The following is a 17,121-nucleotide window of genomic DNA, read 5'->3' as shown; positions in this document are numbered from 1 at the left end:
AGCACAGGAATGCTCACTGTGCCAGGTGGGATTGACCCACAGATTCATGGGGCATCAGTCCACCAAGGATTCTTCAATAAAAGGATGGGGCCAATCTTGCCTTTGGGAAGGCTGGAGGTCAGATACTGTTACTTGGTGTTTTTTTTTGTTTGTTTGGGTTTTTTTTGTTTTTTTGTTTTTTTTTTTTTTTTTTTTTTTTGTTTTGTTTTTTTTTCTGAGAAGAAGTCTCCCTTTCCTGTGAATCAGTGCCTCAGCCAGCAGGGCTGTAAATACCATTACTGCCCATAAAGCTACCCAGCCCTCCTCCCAAACCTGCTCAAACGTTTGACTCAAGTGACCCCCTGGCATCCACAGATCCCATAGGAGCAGCTGGCTTGGGGGCTGCTATTGCTGCAGCATGCCCATGGTGGGGACAGCCTGCCCTGCTGTCTGTGCTTCCTTGCTCCTTGTGCTGCCACCAAAGTGTGGGGTGGCTTCCCAGGAGCCCACAGAATGAGTGGCCTGCAGACCTCAGCACTGCCAGCTCGCCTGTGACATGTGCTTTGCAGATCCCCCTGTATCAGATCTGTGTCCCAGAGCTTGAACTGAGCTATCCCATGCTCAAACTAATTCATACCCAGGAAATCCAGCTCCCCAAAAGGAAAGAAAATTGCTTTAAGGTTTTCTCCTCCCAGTGGGGCAGCTGGGATGCCTGAGGAGGTGAGGGTGTGCTCCTTGTCCTCCCCAGGCAGGGCAGGCTTTTTCAGTAGCATCAGGAGCTGGGTTTGGTTTCTGAGCTCTGCTATCCCCATCTGCAGAGCCAGCACGTTACTGCAACAGTGTTCAGCCCCACCAGCCCCGGGCTCGCCTCAGCAGGAAATGCATCCTGGTGAATACAGCACACAAAACATTTGTGTACATCAATTTCTGCAGGAGCCTACAAAAGAAAGGGCTTGAAAACTACAGGCCAGCTCTGTTTTTCCACATTAGTGAGGTTCAAAGGTTTTTCCATGAGGTTTAAACTTAAGAGCTGGGCCAAATACAACTCTTGCTGGAGAGTGGGGCAGCCAAATTTTCTAGTGGGGATACCTAGAGCTGAATATGTGACGTTCCTGTGTATGCAGGTGCTTTGGAGATGTGGCTCATGTGCTCCCCCTTCCCAGCACTGATGCCTGCTCTCCTCCTCTCCTGCTGCTCTGTTTTGCTGAGGCTTTTCAGCAAGACCTCGGACTTGTTGACAAGCACTAAAATTCTGTGTGGCATGAAAACCATTTAAGCACTAAGCTCCCCTTGGCTTTAGCAAGATGACTCTGAGGATCTCAGCACAGCCCCTGTCAGGAGGCAAAGGGAAGGAGAAATTAATAAATCCTCTGATGGGGCCAATTTCTCTCAACGTGACACTGCTCCTGCTCGAATTAAATGGGCAAGTCCTGAAGTGTCTCTTGAGAGTGGTGGGCCATTTCTGTGACCACCAAACAGCCATGAAACCTGGATCTGGTCCATGATAGGAAAAACTAGTCCATTGCTCAGAATCATCCTCTCCAGCAGAAAAATTGTCACGCCCAACAAAGCCCCTGCTGTGCAAGTCCCCAGCTCTGCCATGCACTGGGGCACCTCACCTTGGCTAAGAGCTCCCAATAACAGGGCACCCATGTGCAGGGGGCTCATGAGATCTTTCAAGAAGGTTTTTTTTTTTTGACACCAGTACTGTGGAACCAGCAGAAAAACCTCCCTCAGTAAGCCTTTTGTAACAGCGTTGCCTTCCTCGGTGCTGAGGTCCTTGCCTGGCCATCCCCACCTGGCAGCAGGGCATCCCACACAGCCACTGGGTGGCAGGTGGAAAGCTGACACATCCCCCAGCTGCATGGTTGTTGGAGGAGGACAGAGGAGCAGCCTTGCTGCTGTTTAACCTTCTGGGGCTTGTCTGCCAGAGAAGAGCTTAGCAGGAGAAGAGAGATTGTAGATAGACAAGGGGATTGGTGGGGCTGGAGATGCAGGGGACTGCAGCAGCCTTAGATTTTATCTGCACCTCTGCAAGGCTTGACAACCTTGGAATCCCAATCAACAGTTGTTAATAAATGCAGGGAAGAAGCATGAGGGGTTAAAGGCAGAACATCAGCAGGGCACCAGGGGAGCCTCTTACAGATGAGGGTACTCAGTGCTGTCACTATATAGTCTAATATCACCTGGAGCATATAAGCTTAGCAGCTCCCTTTCCCTTAGCCATTGCTTTTGGACAGCAGTGGGAACAGAGGGAATTCCCAAAGGCCTGGAAATCCCTGCCAGATCCCTGTCAGCTCCATTGGCTCCTGGCTACCACTGGCTCCTGGGAACCTGCATTCCTGTGCTGCACCCCTTAAAGGGATGGGGATGGGGCTGAGCCCGGCTCAGGGGAAGGTGGGAAGAGGCTGGAGGAAGCTGCAGACATGGGAGCATGAAATTCTCAGTTCTTCCTTTCACTCTTGGTCTCTCCTGGCAATATTCAGCCCCCAGGACTGCTCCTCTGTGCCCCTTACCACCATGCATGGTCTGGATGTGCTGGACCCATTCCTTCACTGTGTTTCATCTGTGTCACCAGGAGCTCTTCTTCTTTGGAAGGAGCTGGAGAAAGAAGCTGGGAGCAGGTCTAAAGCCGGGGAAAAAAAGCTGGTTTAGAGTGTCACTGGAGAGCAAGCAGGAACTCAAAGCCTTGGGACCTCATTCCAGAGCCACAATTGCTCCCTGCTGTGCCCTGTCTCCTCCTCATCTCTGGTCTGCAAAAACCTGACTTTTACTCAGCCCAGCATTTCAGTCCCAGCCATTACAATGACAAGGGTGATAAGAGATTCTTATCACAGTGCTCAGAATCGATTTGAAGCTGAGCCCCTTTCCTGCACTCCTCCTCTTCACATCTGCTGGAGCAGCAGTTGGCGCTGCACAGGGACTCAGCAGCTGGGTTTGCTGGAGAGCAAAGATGAGAGTTCAGGGTTCAGATCCCTCCAGAGATACATCCCTCAGCCTAGCAGCTCCAGCTAGCACACATCCCTCAGCTGGAGACAGAGCATGGGACTGGAGCCAGGACGCCTGGGCTCCTTCCTGACACACATCTGCAGGAGACCTGCTCAGTGTCCCCAGTCTGCAGGAGGGACAATGCAGCTCCACATCCCTGGAGGACATTGTGAGCCTCTGTCCAAGGGGATCTGAGCGAAAGGTATGGCCTCCCAGCTGAGGCAGGAGCTTTTTCTCTTCCTTATGCTTGGGTGAAAGGAAGGTGAAGATCCTGCTGACCCCACCAGAGAGACAGAGCATCCTGCAGTCCTGAGTCTCAAGCCTGGGGCTCACTGCATGCTGTTTTACTCCAGCCTTCCAAAGAGCTCTTCCTTTCTACAGCTTAGTGTGGCCTGCCTTTGTTGGGATCTCCTCCTGATCCTACCCACACGCCCACGCCTGAGGGGGACATATCCTGCCCTCCTGTGAGGAGAAAGAACACCTGCAAAAGTGAAGCAGGACCTCAGCCACTGGTGGGGAAACTGAGATAGGGTGGGTTGTGGGCTTGCACAGCCACACAGCACAGCTGCTGAGGGAACTGAGATGTCCTGGAACGGGGCTGCTGAGGGGACCAAAACAACCTGGTCTGGACTCACATGAGAAGCCTCAGTTCCTTTTGAAACCTTGTAGTCCCAGCAGCTCTGGTCATGCAGATGTTGCAAATCCTCCATTTCCTCCCAGAACCATCTCTGGGAAGGGCAAAAGAACAAGGCAGCAGCAGGGGAAGCATCTGAACAATCAGGGTTTGTGTGGAGATGAAGAAAGGCCCTTCTTGTTGGCGGGTGCAGTTGGGGTGAGGCCGGGGGCATCGCAGGATGGCACCCCAGGTACTCCAGCTGTGCCCTCCCTCCAGCCCAACAGAGAGGGGGCTGTTGTGGGCCCAGCCCCGGCACAGGGTGTCACCGCCTGCCTTGGTTAGCAGGGATGCTCTCTCTTTGTGCCTGCTGGTTTCTGCTCTGCTGACCCGCTCTGCTCCATCAGCTGGCACCATCCATCACCTCTGGCAGCTGCGTCAATTCCAGGGCTCCGCAATGCCATTCCCCAGGGGAAAAAGCACATTTTTTTAAGGGAAAGGAGGAGTATTTTCTCTCCTGGCACGCTGCAAGGCTCCCTTCCTCTCCTCCTCAGAGACACCTAATGCTCAGTCCAGCCCAGGGACAGGGGCACAGCATATGACTGCATTCTTCATTCTGCCCACTGGAAAGCAGGACCAGAAGGGCTGCAGTACCTGCAGTGATCCTGGGGCTGATGTGAACTGGTCCTGTCAGGAGCTGGGAGAAATCAGTCTGGCAGTGGCCCAGCACTTCATACAGTGCCTTATCAGGACTGGCTGCAACAGCAGCAGCTCAGGGAAGGTGTTTCCTACGTCTCACGGCAGATGGTGGTGGTTACGAGCCAGGGTGCCAGGGCAGCTACACGCTGGGTCAGCTGCAGGATCTGGTATGAGAATGGAACAGGGTGTATTCACACCTCTGTCCCTGAAAGCCCTTCTCCAGGAGATGGCGAGTTTAGAGCATATGCTGGCAGCAATGCCCCATGACTGAGTGCTCACCAAAGGCCACATTGCTGGAGGGTACCTACAGCTGAGTGGTGGGAAAAAATAAGACAATCTTCATCCCTTCCACCCTGCTTCCCTGGGCCAGGGTCAGCCCTGCAGTGCTAGATGTTGTCCCAACTCTCCCCAGCCTCAACTCACTGTCCTGAGGTCCAGATGTGGAACAGGACCCGCCCATTTTATCAGGGCTCTCTGCCTCTGTCTCAGCAGTCCCACCTCAGCAGCAGAAACATATGCCTCTCCAATCAATACTCAGCTCTTAATAGTCCTGACAATTCACAAGAAAACAGGGGCATTAAATGTTAATTATATCTATTTGGATTCAAAAAAATTTATTACTGGAGTTAATTACAGCCGGAGTCATAAAAAGGTGCAGAGCAAGAGGCGCTGCTGTTCTGTGGGGTGAGCAGGACTGAACAGCCCCGGCCACCCCAAACTGTTGCTGGGCAAGGATGGAGGGATGTCCCTTGCCATGCCCACCACGTGGCAGGACACTGCTCCCTGGAAAGGGGCTGCCATGGGAAGGGGCTGTGTGGGGCTGTGCTGGGGGTGTGCAGAGCCAGTGGCAGAGCCTTGGGGCGCACGGCAGGTACTTGCTTAGCTGTTGTGCTGTTGGGACCCGGCCTGCCCCAGCCTGTGGGCTTCTAATTTACTGCTTTCCTTTTACCGTAAAACTGAAAGGGGAAGGTGCACCCTTTAATCACTGCCTCCGGTGAAACCTCCTGAAACCTCCCCGCCTGAAACCACACAGAGACCAAGCGAAGGCTAGGAGTTAATGCTCCTTCCGACACCTTTTTATGATTCACGGGCCTGACCTTGAGCCATAAACCGCTCAACCTCCCCGCCACACTGCCAGTATTTACAGCCTGCAGGGGCCATTGCACGCAGGCACCGATGCAGATCCACGGCCGGGCCGCGCACGCCCGCGCAGGTACACGGCTGGGGATGCAGCAGGGATGCAGCCAGAGATGCACAGGCTGGGGTGGCAGCATGTCCAGGGATGGCCAAGTGGATGGGCAGCCAGGGATGGACACTAACATGGCACTGGAGATGGAGATGCACCCAGCGCACTCATTGATCCGTGCTCATGCACACCTGTATGTGCACAAGTAAATGCACCAAGGTGCCCTCAGTGGGGAGCCCCTGCAGACACACATCAGAGCATGTTTCATGCAGGGAGCTGGGCACCCACATAACCCTGTCTGGGCACTGGACACTGGGCCATGGTGGGGGCTTTCTGCTTGTTGCAGCAGGGCAGGGGCACAAGCACTGTGGGCATAGCTCCACAGGAAAAGGCCAGGATGAGCTGGCACACCACAACCCCCACAGTGTGTTCCCCACTCCCCAGCAGGAGGAACATCTGCTGCCTCCAGAACCCTCAGTGGCACTCCAGAGGTAGGTCCTGGCATCAGGATTTGTCCCACTGCATCTCACTAGCCCCAGGTCTTGCTCCAGAGGTGAGATCTAGAAAAGCCTACGCTGGTCCAAACTGGAGCAGAGTGAGGTCTACAGGTTAAAGCAAAGGGGTTCAGGTCAGCTCTGAGTGGGTTCAGGTCAGCAAACTCCTTGCTTTATGCCTCAGTTTCCCCACCACTACAGCAGGAAAAATAATCCTGACCTATCATGTTTGCATGGAGCTGGGAGGCCGAGCTTGTTCATGTTTGCGAAGTGGGTTTGGCTCCTGAGATAGAGCAAGGCAGAAATGTGAAGGTCATTATTATTAGTGGGATTAGAGCAGTTGAACCCAGAGCAAGGGGTACAGGGGAACACAGCACTTGTGTCGAAGCAGTAAGAAATCCCACACATGTGTAACCTCAAAACAGGGATGAATGCTATGATTATGGCTCATTTTAGAAACACTGTGCAGAACCAGAGAGCTGCCAGATCACCTTCTAGCACTTCTGAAAAACAAACAAACTAACAAACAAAACAAACCCCTCCATGAATGTAAACAGGACTGAGATAGGCTGCTCCTGGAGACATCCAGAGCCTGTCAGTGCTCACTCAGTATATGCCCAACAAAGCCACGGTCCCATAAGCATCACTTGCCAACACAGCTCACCTGGTCCTCACTAGGATCAGAACCTTCTCCTATGCCCCCACTGGAGCATCATGGCACTGAACAACTTATCCAATACAAATCTCTAGATTTTTTTTCCCCAAGTTTACAGGTTGTCTAATTTTTTTGCTTTCCTCCTTGCAAAACAAAAGAGGGAAAAAACACCCTTATCTCAGAAAGCAGAGTTCAGGAAAAAGCTACTGGTCTTTTGGACTTGGTGAGTCCCCATTGGTAGCCTTGCTTGTCGCAGAGAATTTATCAGCCAAACGCAGTGCTGGTATAATGTGCTATATAACTTGTGAATAAACAAACTTCAGCATGATAAATGCCCTGCTTTGAAGCCATAAAGTTATTAGCTGGTGGCTGTTAGCTACTGCTTAGCACGGGACATGCTCCTTCCGTTAACCCCTGGATGCCCTGCCTGTGCTCAGAACCCCAGGGGGATCTCTGGAGGGCACCTCCACACAGCAGGAAAGCACGGAGGGATCTGATGGGCAGGGATGCTTCTGCTGGCATCTGTGCACATTGTACTTGATGCAAAGGCTGAGAGAGGGAAATGTTTGCTGGGAATGGGGCTATGAATGCTGGCAGCTCCTTGCTGTCCTATTTGAGCGCTTTGGCAGCTCCTCTCCTTCCCTCTGCCCCTCGAGGCAAAGGCAGAGGGGAGCAGGGCTGGGGCAGGTAGGCATGCACTCACAGCTCAGACCTTCAGAGTGTGCACCCATTGCACAGATGGCTAAGACAGGGTGGGAGCAAATCAGCACCCCTCCAGTCCCAGGTCACCTCCTTCAGGTGAAGAGCTGCTGAGGACTCTAAAGTAAAAGCCCAAAATGTTTTTGGCAGCAGCCAGGCAGCACGCTCCAGTGAGGTGTTGACAGTTCCCTCTGCTGCCTGCAGTGCATGGGTGCTTGCAGCTCCTGGTGAGCACAGCCTTGCTGGAGGCTGGGAGAGGCTGGAGAAGCAGGGCCAGCACTGCTGGAGATGGGTGATCAGCACCACAGAACCAGCTGCACCAGGCTCCTGCCAGCACCACACCTGTGGAGCACCCTCCACTGCACAGAGCCAGGCTGTGACACCCAAGGACCTCTGTCCCCCAGGCCACCTCCTACTCTTGTCCCACTGGACCAAGACAGGGAGCTGGGCACACTAAGTATGGCAGCAGGTCTCCAACCACCAAGGCATGGACAGATTTATGCAGCAGTGTGGCAATTTTGGACACACAGCCTGGAGCCCTGGAGCTGCAGTGGGAGATGCTGGTGCACAGGCATCAGCTATCCCCCACTTGCTATCCCTTTCCCAGTAAAACCACTCCTGCAAGGCAGCAGGAGGTATTTCAGCAAGGCCAGCTGAGGAGCAGCACGACTCAGGGCTGCCTCAGAGCCTGCTCCTCATTCGAAGTCCAGTGTTGAAGAAACTTGTAATTAGAGTCCTGAGTATTAATTAATCTCCATGACCCTCCTCTCATTCTCCTTCCACGGCTCCCACAGCTCAGGAGGTCAGCCTGGATTTTTAACACCGGCAAGCAGAGGATGGCAAGCTCACTGGGTGGGTTGGCAGACCTTGGGCCACGTTCCTGAGTTCAGAGCAGCCAAAGGCACCATGTCCCTGCCTAACAGCATGACTTCCCTTTCCTGTCTCCCCTCTCTCTTGGCTGAGTTTGATAGGGGTCATCTCACTTGGGCACAGTCAGCACTTTGGGGATGGCATTCAATGAGGTGAGACATCTCAGAATGAGCAGAGCTGCTTCTATGCTAACTCAGTCTTCACAGTCCTTTGCAGAGTGGCTGAGAGCAGCCTCCTGCATCCCAGAGCCTTGGATGAGCCTTGCTGGAGACAACTTATTCTTGGAGACCTCCCAGCATGATGGAGAGCAGAGCAGCAATCACAACCTAAAACATCACTGAAAGGTCTTCAAGCATCCCATCTCTGCTCATCCAGCTCTTGCTTGGGTCTTTAAGAGCCTCAGCATTATAAAGACATTGCTGGAGCACAGAGAGGACATGGACACCCTTTGTACAACATAGCCCTTTAATCCCAGGGCTGTCCATGCTGCTTGGGGCATGGACGTGGCTCCTGGGGTGGCCAGACTCCCTGGAAAGATGCTGGCACAACCCAAGGCCTGATACACTACAAAGAGCTGCCACAGAGCAAGGAAACGAGATATTACATAAATCCAAACTTTTCTGACTCCCTTGTAACCACCAACTGCTTCTCTCATCTGATTTTTTCCTCTTTTCTGCTGCAGCAATAAAAAGGGGAAAATCAACATCCAAATGATCTTGTTTATGGCGACTAAATAAGCTGCATGTGCTTAATCCGTTAGAGTTTAATGAATTTACGACTTGCTCTGGAATTTGACAAGGGCTGTAAAAGAGTAATTAACATTTATCAGTGTGTTTTTTACACACACCCCACCCTCCTCCCGCCTCCCTTCCCTCCTCCTGCCGCCTGTCGCAAAGCAGCACCGGGTATCGGGGGGAATATAAAAGTGATCAATTAATTCTTAATAATCTCGGGGAAAGATTGTAGAGTCACAGTATGAACTCAGGGAGTGTCAATAAACATGCCAAAGGTTGGTCCCCCCCTTCCTGGCGCTGCTGCAGAGGAATGTGGGCAGCCAGGGAGGGGATGGGGCTGCAGGGGCGGTGCTTTGGTGGACCAGCCCTGCACCCTTTTCCTTCTCTGTCACACTCCACTGCCCTCCAGATCAGCTTTCTGTCACTGACACAGTGGCCTCTGTGACAGGATGAAAGTGAGCAGGGTGACAAGCGGGGTCCCATCTAACACAGCAGTGGTGGCGATTTGGAAACACACCCATAGTTACTAACTGTGCCAGTCAATAGCTCTGTCCTAATAGACCTGAACCTGTTGGGAGGGACCCCAAAGTCCCCACCCTGGTCACAGGGCAGCTGAACATCTGTTTAGGTGTAGAGTTGCCCCACTGTCACCCTTCTGTCACTCAGAACAGGCGGCTGCTGCTGTTTCAGCTGTACCAGACATGAGGGTATGTCCCTGCTGGCCCGAGACAGGCAAGGGGGGTCACACCTTGCTTGTGCCCAGCCCTCCCAGCTGCTTAGCTGCTGTGGAGCAGGGAGGCAAGCAGGGATGCAGTTTGGGGGCTCAAAGGGACAAGCCCAGCCTTCTCCCACCAGTCCCAGGGTGGGCTGAACATGATCTCAGTATCTCAGGAGATTCCTGTGCTGGGAGCCCCGTGTGCTCTGCCTTGGGCCACCTCCCTTGGCAGGCCTGGAAAGCAAAGCCAGAAAGAGCCACGGCCATCACCTTCCTGGTAGGTAAGATGGAGATGTCCCCTGCTTCTGTGACTGCAGCATCCTGCCCCCAGCAGCAGCCTTTGCATGCATGTGTGTGACCAGGGCATGGGGAAGCTGCATGACTGGCCATCCATCGGGGAAGGGAAGGGTCAGAGCTCCTGGGGGTCATCAGGCTCCATGGAGGAGACAGAGAAACATCTGGGCTTGGCTGTGGGGCAGAGGGTCCTGGAGACCCACAAACAAAAGCTCAAGATGATAAATCCTCAGAGGTTTGAGACTGTCCGGGGATCTGCTCTGGATAGAAACAAATTCTCCTTGTCAAACATAATAGCCCAGAAATAACCAATGAGACAGGGATGGAGAGGGCTGGATGCAGGGAATCTGGAAAATCTCTGCCCAACCCCACGCAGAGCACTGGTGGGGGTGGGAGGTGGAGGCAACAATATCCTCCCAGCAGGCTGAGATCCCTGTGCCAGGTACACACCTGCCAGCTGGACGCGGTAAACTTGGGATTTCTTGAGAGGTGGGAGTTGCTCAAGCCAGCCTGAAGCAGCTGAGTGCAGGAGAGGCAGGGAAGAGAAAGGGAAAGTAACAGGATGACCTTGATTTATGTCACCTTGACTGGTTTGAGTCCAGCTGGCTGGCCTGGGCTGTGGGGCTGGGCAGGGAGCAGGGCTGGTGGGGAGTGGGGCTGAGCCCTCGTGCAGGGCAAGGGAGTGAGCGAGGGGGCTGCAACAGAGTCACTCTGCATGGCCAAAGCATCAGAGAGCACCAGATCCCAGCAGCCTCTGAGTGAGAGTCTCCAACCTTGGGCAGGCTTGTAGTGCCAGGGGCTGCACAGGAGTGGCACAGACGCACCTGGGAGGGAGAAATGGAGGCACAGGGAGGGGTTTCAGACTGGTCCCAGCACACCAACATCTCCTCTGCTCACTAGGCAGCGGGTGTAGGTCGCCATTGCATGAGTGGTGTGGCCAACATCCACAGCTGAGGCTGCCAAATTCACTCAGGAAACACTCGGGAATCACTCAGGAAACAGCACCAGTTGCTCTTGCAGTACTCTGCATTGCTGTCCAGGCTGCACCACAGACCCCCTGCACGACCTCTGGATCTCCCCTCTGCTGTGTGGGGCAGTGAGGGGGCAGAGGGGCACTGCCCCTGCCTGGGCTGGCTCAGATGCTGCCATGTCAGCCTGTCTGTACAGCACCTCCTCCTGCAGAGACCTCGCGCTGGGGGTCGGCAGCTCAGCATCTCTGGGGTTTGTCACGATGCTCCTGGAGCTACCAAACAGCAGCTTGGAACAGACATCCCAAAGGGTTGGGCCAACCAGACCCACCATCCAGCTGCTGGAAAGGCAGCCCCAGGGGCTGAGGTGACTCAGGTGGCACTGGGCAAGTCCTCCCTGGCCACTGCCACACTGCCTCACACCAGGCACACGACCTCACCTCTGTGCAAGGCTGGAATCCCCCCACCTTGCCCTGGTGTAGAGGCAGTGCAACTCAGAGAAAGAGCCAGGCTGTGATGGGCGATGTTTGGCCAATGTTTGCTGCTTTGCAGAGGCACCTAATGGATCAGAGACAGCCTGGCCATGCCCCAGCCTTGCTCCAGTGAGGGGCTGCTGACTGTTGTAACAAAGAGCATTTATCCAGCTGCATCCCCAGTTTCTCCTGCTTTCCATTTCCCTTTTCTGTCACTCAGGTGTGACAATTTTAATACCCATCAAGAATAAGGTGAATGGTAACTGTAACAGAATGTGCAGCCCCATGTTGACTTTTCTCCATCTGAACAGTCACAGTTCAGGTGATGAAAGAGCTGGAAGGAGCTAACAGGAGATCCCCCACCCAGGTCCTCTAAATGCCCTGTCCCAGGTTTTAAGCCCATAAGCACTGGTGTTAAAGACAATTTTAAGCCATGATTATAAGAAATCTATTGATCCTTTTGACTCTATAATGACAGAGTAACCATTTTAATAAAACACCTATTAATCATGCATTAACCCTTCTTAGCTATTTATACACTGAATACCAAATCAACAAAGGTGTAGAAATTTCTAGGAGGCTTTTTGGAGGGGGAGGGAGAGGAGATTTCTTTAGATAACAACAACAAGAAGAAGAAAATAATGCAAACTTACAGAGGGGGAGAGTTAAAATCATACGATGAGTGGCAGTTGCAGACGCCTGGGGCCCTCTTTGGTTGTCGCTTCTATCTGGCAATCAATTGACAAGAAATTGAGATTATGAAACATTGTGCCTATGATCAAAGGAGGTGGGCATACTTCCCCCATCTGAGGCCAAATCTCCACTCCCCCAAGGGAACTAACATCAGGGAACACCAGTAATTTGGCCTTCGGCAGGTACGAGACAACGCTGAGACCAATTTTAGTGTGAATGTGTCCAGCAGCCCCATGGATCTTTGTGGCAAGGTTGCAACACCCTAAAGGTGGATCCTACTGAAGCATCTAAGAGAGAGACTTCATCTTTTTTTGTGAGAGACTTCATCTGGAGCAACAGAGTAAAAAGAACAGGAAATTAGGGAAGCAAGTACTCCACCAGCTCAGGCCAGGTGGGAATGGGCATGGGTTGTTCACCCCCTCTCCCTGCCCTTTCCAGAAACCCACAGCATCACTGTGGAACGGTTCAGCTTGCAGACCTGGACTGGCACAGCCCTGGGGCCTCTTGTGGAAGTGCTGGAGAGTGGGCAGACAGGGCTTCCTTCTGCCCCAACCGTTGCAGCCTCAGAAACCACAAAGTCCCCGGGTGCATTAGGAACTGCCTGGAGGCCGGAGCTTCCTGCAGGTGCCCCGCACTCATGAATCACACCTTGTCAGGGCTGGGGTGCCCAACAGCTGGGTGACCGCTGACGTGCCCAGGGAGTCCTGCCCTGGGATGCACCTGCCTCCCCACCACACCATCCCAGCCAGGCAAGGGTTAAGCAGGCATTAATCACACTGTTTGAGAGACATTTCAAAGCCTCTTCCAAATATTATAAAAAATGTCTTTAATCATCTAATAGCGTGAACTCCTCTGATGATGGATGGAAAGAAGTCGCCTCTCTCCTCCTGATCCTAACAGATGAGGCTGAAGAGCTGCTGCTCTGGGGGGGTGGGGGCTTGGGGAGGGGGCTTGGGGAAGAGAAGGACATTTCTCAACCTCCCACCAGAGCAGTTATAAATATGAGGTCATACAGCAAGAGATGATAACACATTAAGGGCTCTTGAGATATTAGTCTGTCAGCCTCGTTAGACACAGCCTATTTGGGGCTGACTGCGTAATTAGAGGCTGGGGTACCCATAACTCATTGGTGTTTATATGGCAGGAAGGGGCTTCAGTCACCATCACCCTCAGCACTCTGAGAAGCCATCTTCATCAAGCATTAAACTCCACTCCCCGCTGCAAATATAATTCTTCTGCCCCCAGTAAAAACTGCTCCTGCTTCCCTCCTCCTGCCCTTCCCACTAAGCCTGGAGCCCATTGCATGTTCAGTGCACCCACCCTCACCTCTCCTCTCCCTTCTAGGTGGGGAACAGGGTTACAACTTGGCCAAGGTGCCCCAAGGTATATGTGAACAAATGGAGAAGTCCTGGCCCCCCGTTCCCTTCCCATGGAACCCAGGAGGAGCAGTCCATGCTTGGCTCTGCTAGGGACTGCAACCCCCAAGAACCCCTAGACAACCTCCACAGCAACCCCCAAGAACCCCTAGACAACCTCCCCTTCTGCCCTCCAGGGAATAGCTCCAGGTTGGGTTGAAAACAGCTTGGACAAGATGGGTCCTGGGAAAGACTGAGCAGAAATAAGTCCAAGGAAAGGCAAAAACATGCAAAAACACCAGGAGAGCTTGTCACTTCTGCCCTGCTGTGAGCATCCCCATGCTTGGTGGGGAAGCTGGTGAGGAGCTGGGCTTTCCATGTGTTCTCCAGTTTCTCTTCTCAGTTCTGCCTAGGTAGCAGTGAGCACAGACATGGACAGGCACTTCCCAGCCAACCCAGCCAAAAATTTGGATAAGTGAAACAGGGAAGGGGAGTGCTTCCCTTATGAAACCAAGCAGAGCAAAGGCTCCACAAATGCCAGCCTTGACTCAACAGGGAACAGAGAGCAGTGAGCAGGGAGAGGCAAGCAAAAGCCAAACCCAGTGTTGTGCACCCCACAGAGATTTCCCAGCAACACATCCCTGTATGTCCTCTTGCTGTGTGGCAGGAGGAAAATTAAGGCACTGGGAAGTGCAGGGACATCAAGAAACAAGAGCCCTTGCTGCAGAAACTGCCTGACACTGGCAAGGTCCATGGCAGGGCCACCCAATGCCTCATCCCCTCTCCCTGCTTGAGTCCTGTAGCCAGGGAGGGGGCAAGGGGTCTGCAGAGGAGGGGGCAACCCCATGGCTTCCCAGGATGAGGTAGGATAATGAATCCTGATGGGGGAAGTGACCTTTTCCAAATGCCACATGTCATTGGATTTTATATCACACCAGGACAATGTGCCATGGGTATTAAAATCGTTTTTCCAATAGAAGCATGCGTATGTATGTGTGTGTCAGAGAAAGATGTGAGAAAAATAAAATTAAGATGTGAAAATTAGGCTGTGTCCAAACACAGCCTTTAGAAAAAGACTTGGACCCTCACAGAGCAGGACTGGAAGAAAAGATCCATGCCTTTTGCTCCAGAGATCACAGATGATTTTGTCAAAGGAATATGACTTGTCCAAACCCATTGACTGAAAAAGAGAAAAGGAACTCGAGTCCTGATCTCTGTTTCTAAATTTCTGCAAAGACTTTCAACTCTAGAGTGTCCCTCTGCTGTGGAGGGACACCTCCAGAGCTGCTCTATCCCTGGAGGCACATACAGATGCATGGAGAGCACAGATCACCTTGCACGTGTGCTGCTGGACACCCACAGGTGTTAGTCTGGTGCATAAGGAGACAGCCAAGGACTGTATGACAGACAGTACAGACAATGCCAACTTGCTCAGCCTCACCTGGGATGCAAAGCAGCCCCTGTCCCTGTGGGTCAGCCCAAAGATGTGAGCAGAGCATCCATGGAATTACCTATACACACAGGTAGGGACACTCTGTCCATACATGCCAGGACACATTCTGATGTGAAAACACAATGTGAAAAGGGAGGCACTGGAAGCCAAATTCACTTGAACTCCAGCCTGTTCCCTCAATCTGCAGGGCAATTGTCCGGCTGAAACAACAATTGTCTGGCTGGGACAAAAAAAAAAAAAAAAAAAGAAGAAAAAAGAAAAAGGGACAAGCTGTGTTTGTTTATTCAGCTTCTTTCTCCCTCTCTCCTCTCGACAATACCCTGACACCATGTCCTGCCGCGCCAGGGCTGCAACCCCAAAGGGCTAAATTTGTCCCAGCTGGAGCCCTGTTTACCAGCCTTGTCCTGTTTACTGCATGGTCCATCCTGCGCAGGGCCAGGCAGTGGCCATCTCTGGGGTGGACAGCTCAAGCCTCACCTTCCTTGGTCTCTGCTCCTAGGCTGCCCATGTGGTCCCTGGAAAGATGCCCAGCTCCCTGCACTCCCCATGTACTAGCACACATGGCTGCTCTGTGGCCCGCTGCCCACCTGGGAAGCAGTGAGGAGATGTGGGCTTGCATGGGCTACTGCTTGTCCAGCATAGTTCTGTGGTGGTCCAGGTGGCTACAGCCTCCATTAGTGCTGGCTGGTGGCAAACCACCCCCAAAAAAACATTGTTTGCAAGCTCAGCAGTGAGAGGACTGTGCATTCCATGTGTAGCCTGCTGGGAACAGCCATGCTCCACCATGAAAGCATTAGAGGAGTCATGCATGGATGCCCTGATCTCCATACCTTACATTGCAGTCACTTTTTTTCTTGCTGTCAGTCATCCACCCCTCTCTTCCTGATGGTCTCACAAGGGCTGGGAGGGCAAGGCTGGCAGGAGCTTAGCTCCTCTTCTGGATGACAGAACTGGGTGTCACTCCAGGAGTCTGGATGGCTGAGCCTGGACAGAAGTGATGGGTTGAAGGCTTTGTGAACAGACTAACCCTGGGGAGCTGGAGGAGGGGTGCTTACTGCCAAACCCCCCTTGCACTCTTCCCACACTGATTCCCATCTCTGCTAGTATGCACTGGCCTTGCTCTGCTGCAGAGTGATGGGACCTCACCTGCCTGCCTCCAGTATGGGGGTCCCCTGCCATCCCAGGCTGCCTCACCTGCAGGAGCTCCTTTTGGCAGGACTCAGTTGGCAACATTCAGGCTCTTATTTGCTGTTTAATGAGTTCCAGCTAATGAATCCCAACACATGAAAGGTTTTCATTAAACCTCTGGCTTGCTGTCAGCATTGGCCACAAGTTTGGAGAGATTGGGAGTCACAAGAGTGGTTGCAGGGGTGACTGAAAACTCTCACCTAGGAGCTTGTGTGCCACCTGCTGCCCTGTCACCCTTTCCACATCCATGCCTGGTCTCAGTGGATGCAGAGGAGATGGGAGATCCACGGGGATGTGAAATGAAGCAGCTGATCTTATGCTACTGCAGCCTCCTTTATCAGGGCAGTGAACAGAGGCTCACCTCATCCCCAGTGGCAGGGCCACTGCTCTGCAGTGATGGATCCCTCTTTGTACCTGCTAGGGGCTACATCCACTTAGGCTTAATGAGTGAGCAACCTCCAGCATATGTGTGCATATGGAGGGGAAAGGAGGATCTCACAGAGAGACCCTGATATGGGTTCAGCTCCCAGACTGGATGAGGGGCTCAAATTTCAGTGCCCAATGCTGCATCTGTGCAAGGAAGGGTCCAAGAGCAGCTGAGTCTGAACAAGGCTTCAGTTGCTGCAGGCACAGAAGCAGAAGAGTGAGTTACCAAAACCTTGCTGTTACTACACTTTCTGGAGACAGACTGTCCAGGGCAATGCCCATGGTGGCACTGGCATGGTGTCCATCTTCCAAGTGCCTCCTTATCTCTCACTGCTCACACCTACCTCACTTCTTGCCTACAGCCCAGTTTTGGGTTTGTTTGTAGCCTGAGTGGGGGGAAGCCTTTCTGCACTGTGTGTCCTGAATGGCATCACATGGTGAAGCAGAAGCTGCAGGAAGAGCAGAAGGGGGGTTGTACACTCCAGCCTGCCTCCCTACCCAGAGTTTTGGAGACCATCTGTGCATGACTGTGGGTGGGGGTGAATTTGAGCATAAAGACTTGTCTACATGAAGTGCTGCTCCTGAGAAGCTCCCCATGCTGGGCATTTCCTATTCCCAAGATAATGCTTTGTTTGCTCA

General features: G+C 52.8%; 1 protein-coding gene across 3 annotated transcripts in view; it reads right to left on the bottom strand.

The window, feature by feature from the left end:
• RNF220 (ring finger protein 220) overlaps positions 1-17,121 on the bottom strand; it is a 210,267-nt gene that overhangs the window by 114,936 nt on the left and 78,210 nt on the right. The window contains exon 2 of one of the 3 annotated variants that reach the window (XM_071436576.1): positions 12,021-12,095. The exons of the other annotated variants lie outside the window; for them this stretch is intronic. Within the exon in view, the coding sequence (XP_071292677.1) occupies positions 12,021-12,095 (75 nt within the window). The remainder of the gene's footprint in view (positions 1-12,020; positions 12,096-17,121) is intronic. 3 annotated transcript variants of the gene reach the window in all.

The sequence above is a fragment of the Agelaius tricolor genome, unplaced genomic scaffold (genome assembly GCF_023055355.1).
Source record: "Agelaius tricolor isolate 1412-34295 unplaced genomic scaffold, bAgeTri1.0.p SCAF_11, whole genome shotgun sequence".
In the NCBI taxonomy this organism is placed as follows: Eukaryota; Metazoa; Chordata; class Aves; order Passeriformes; family Icteridae; genus Agelaius; species Agelaius tricolor.
Note: the sequence above shows the minus strand (reverse complement) of the source record. Positions and strands in the feature narration are given on the sequence as shown.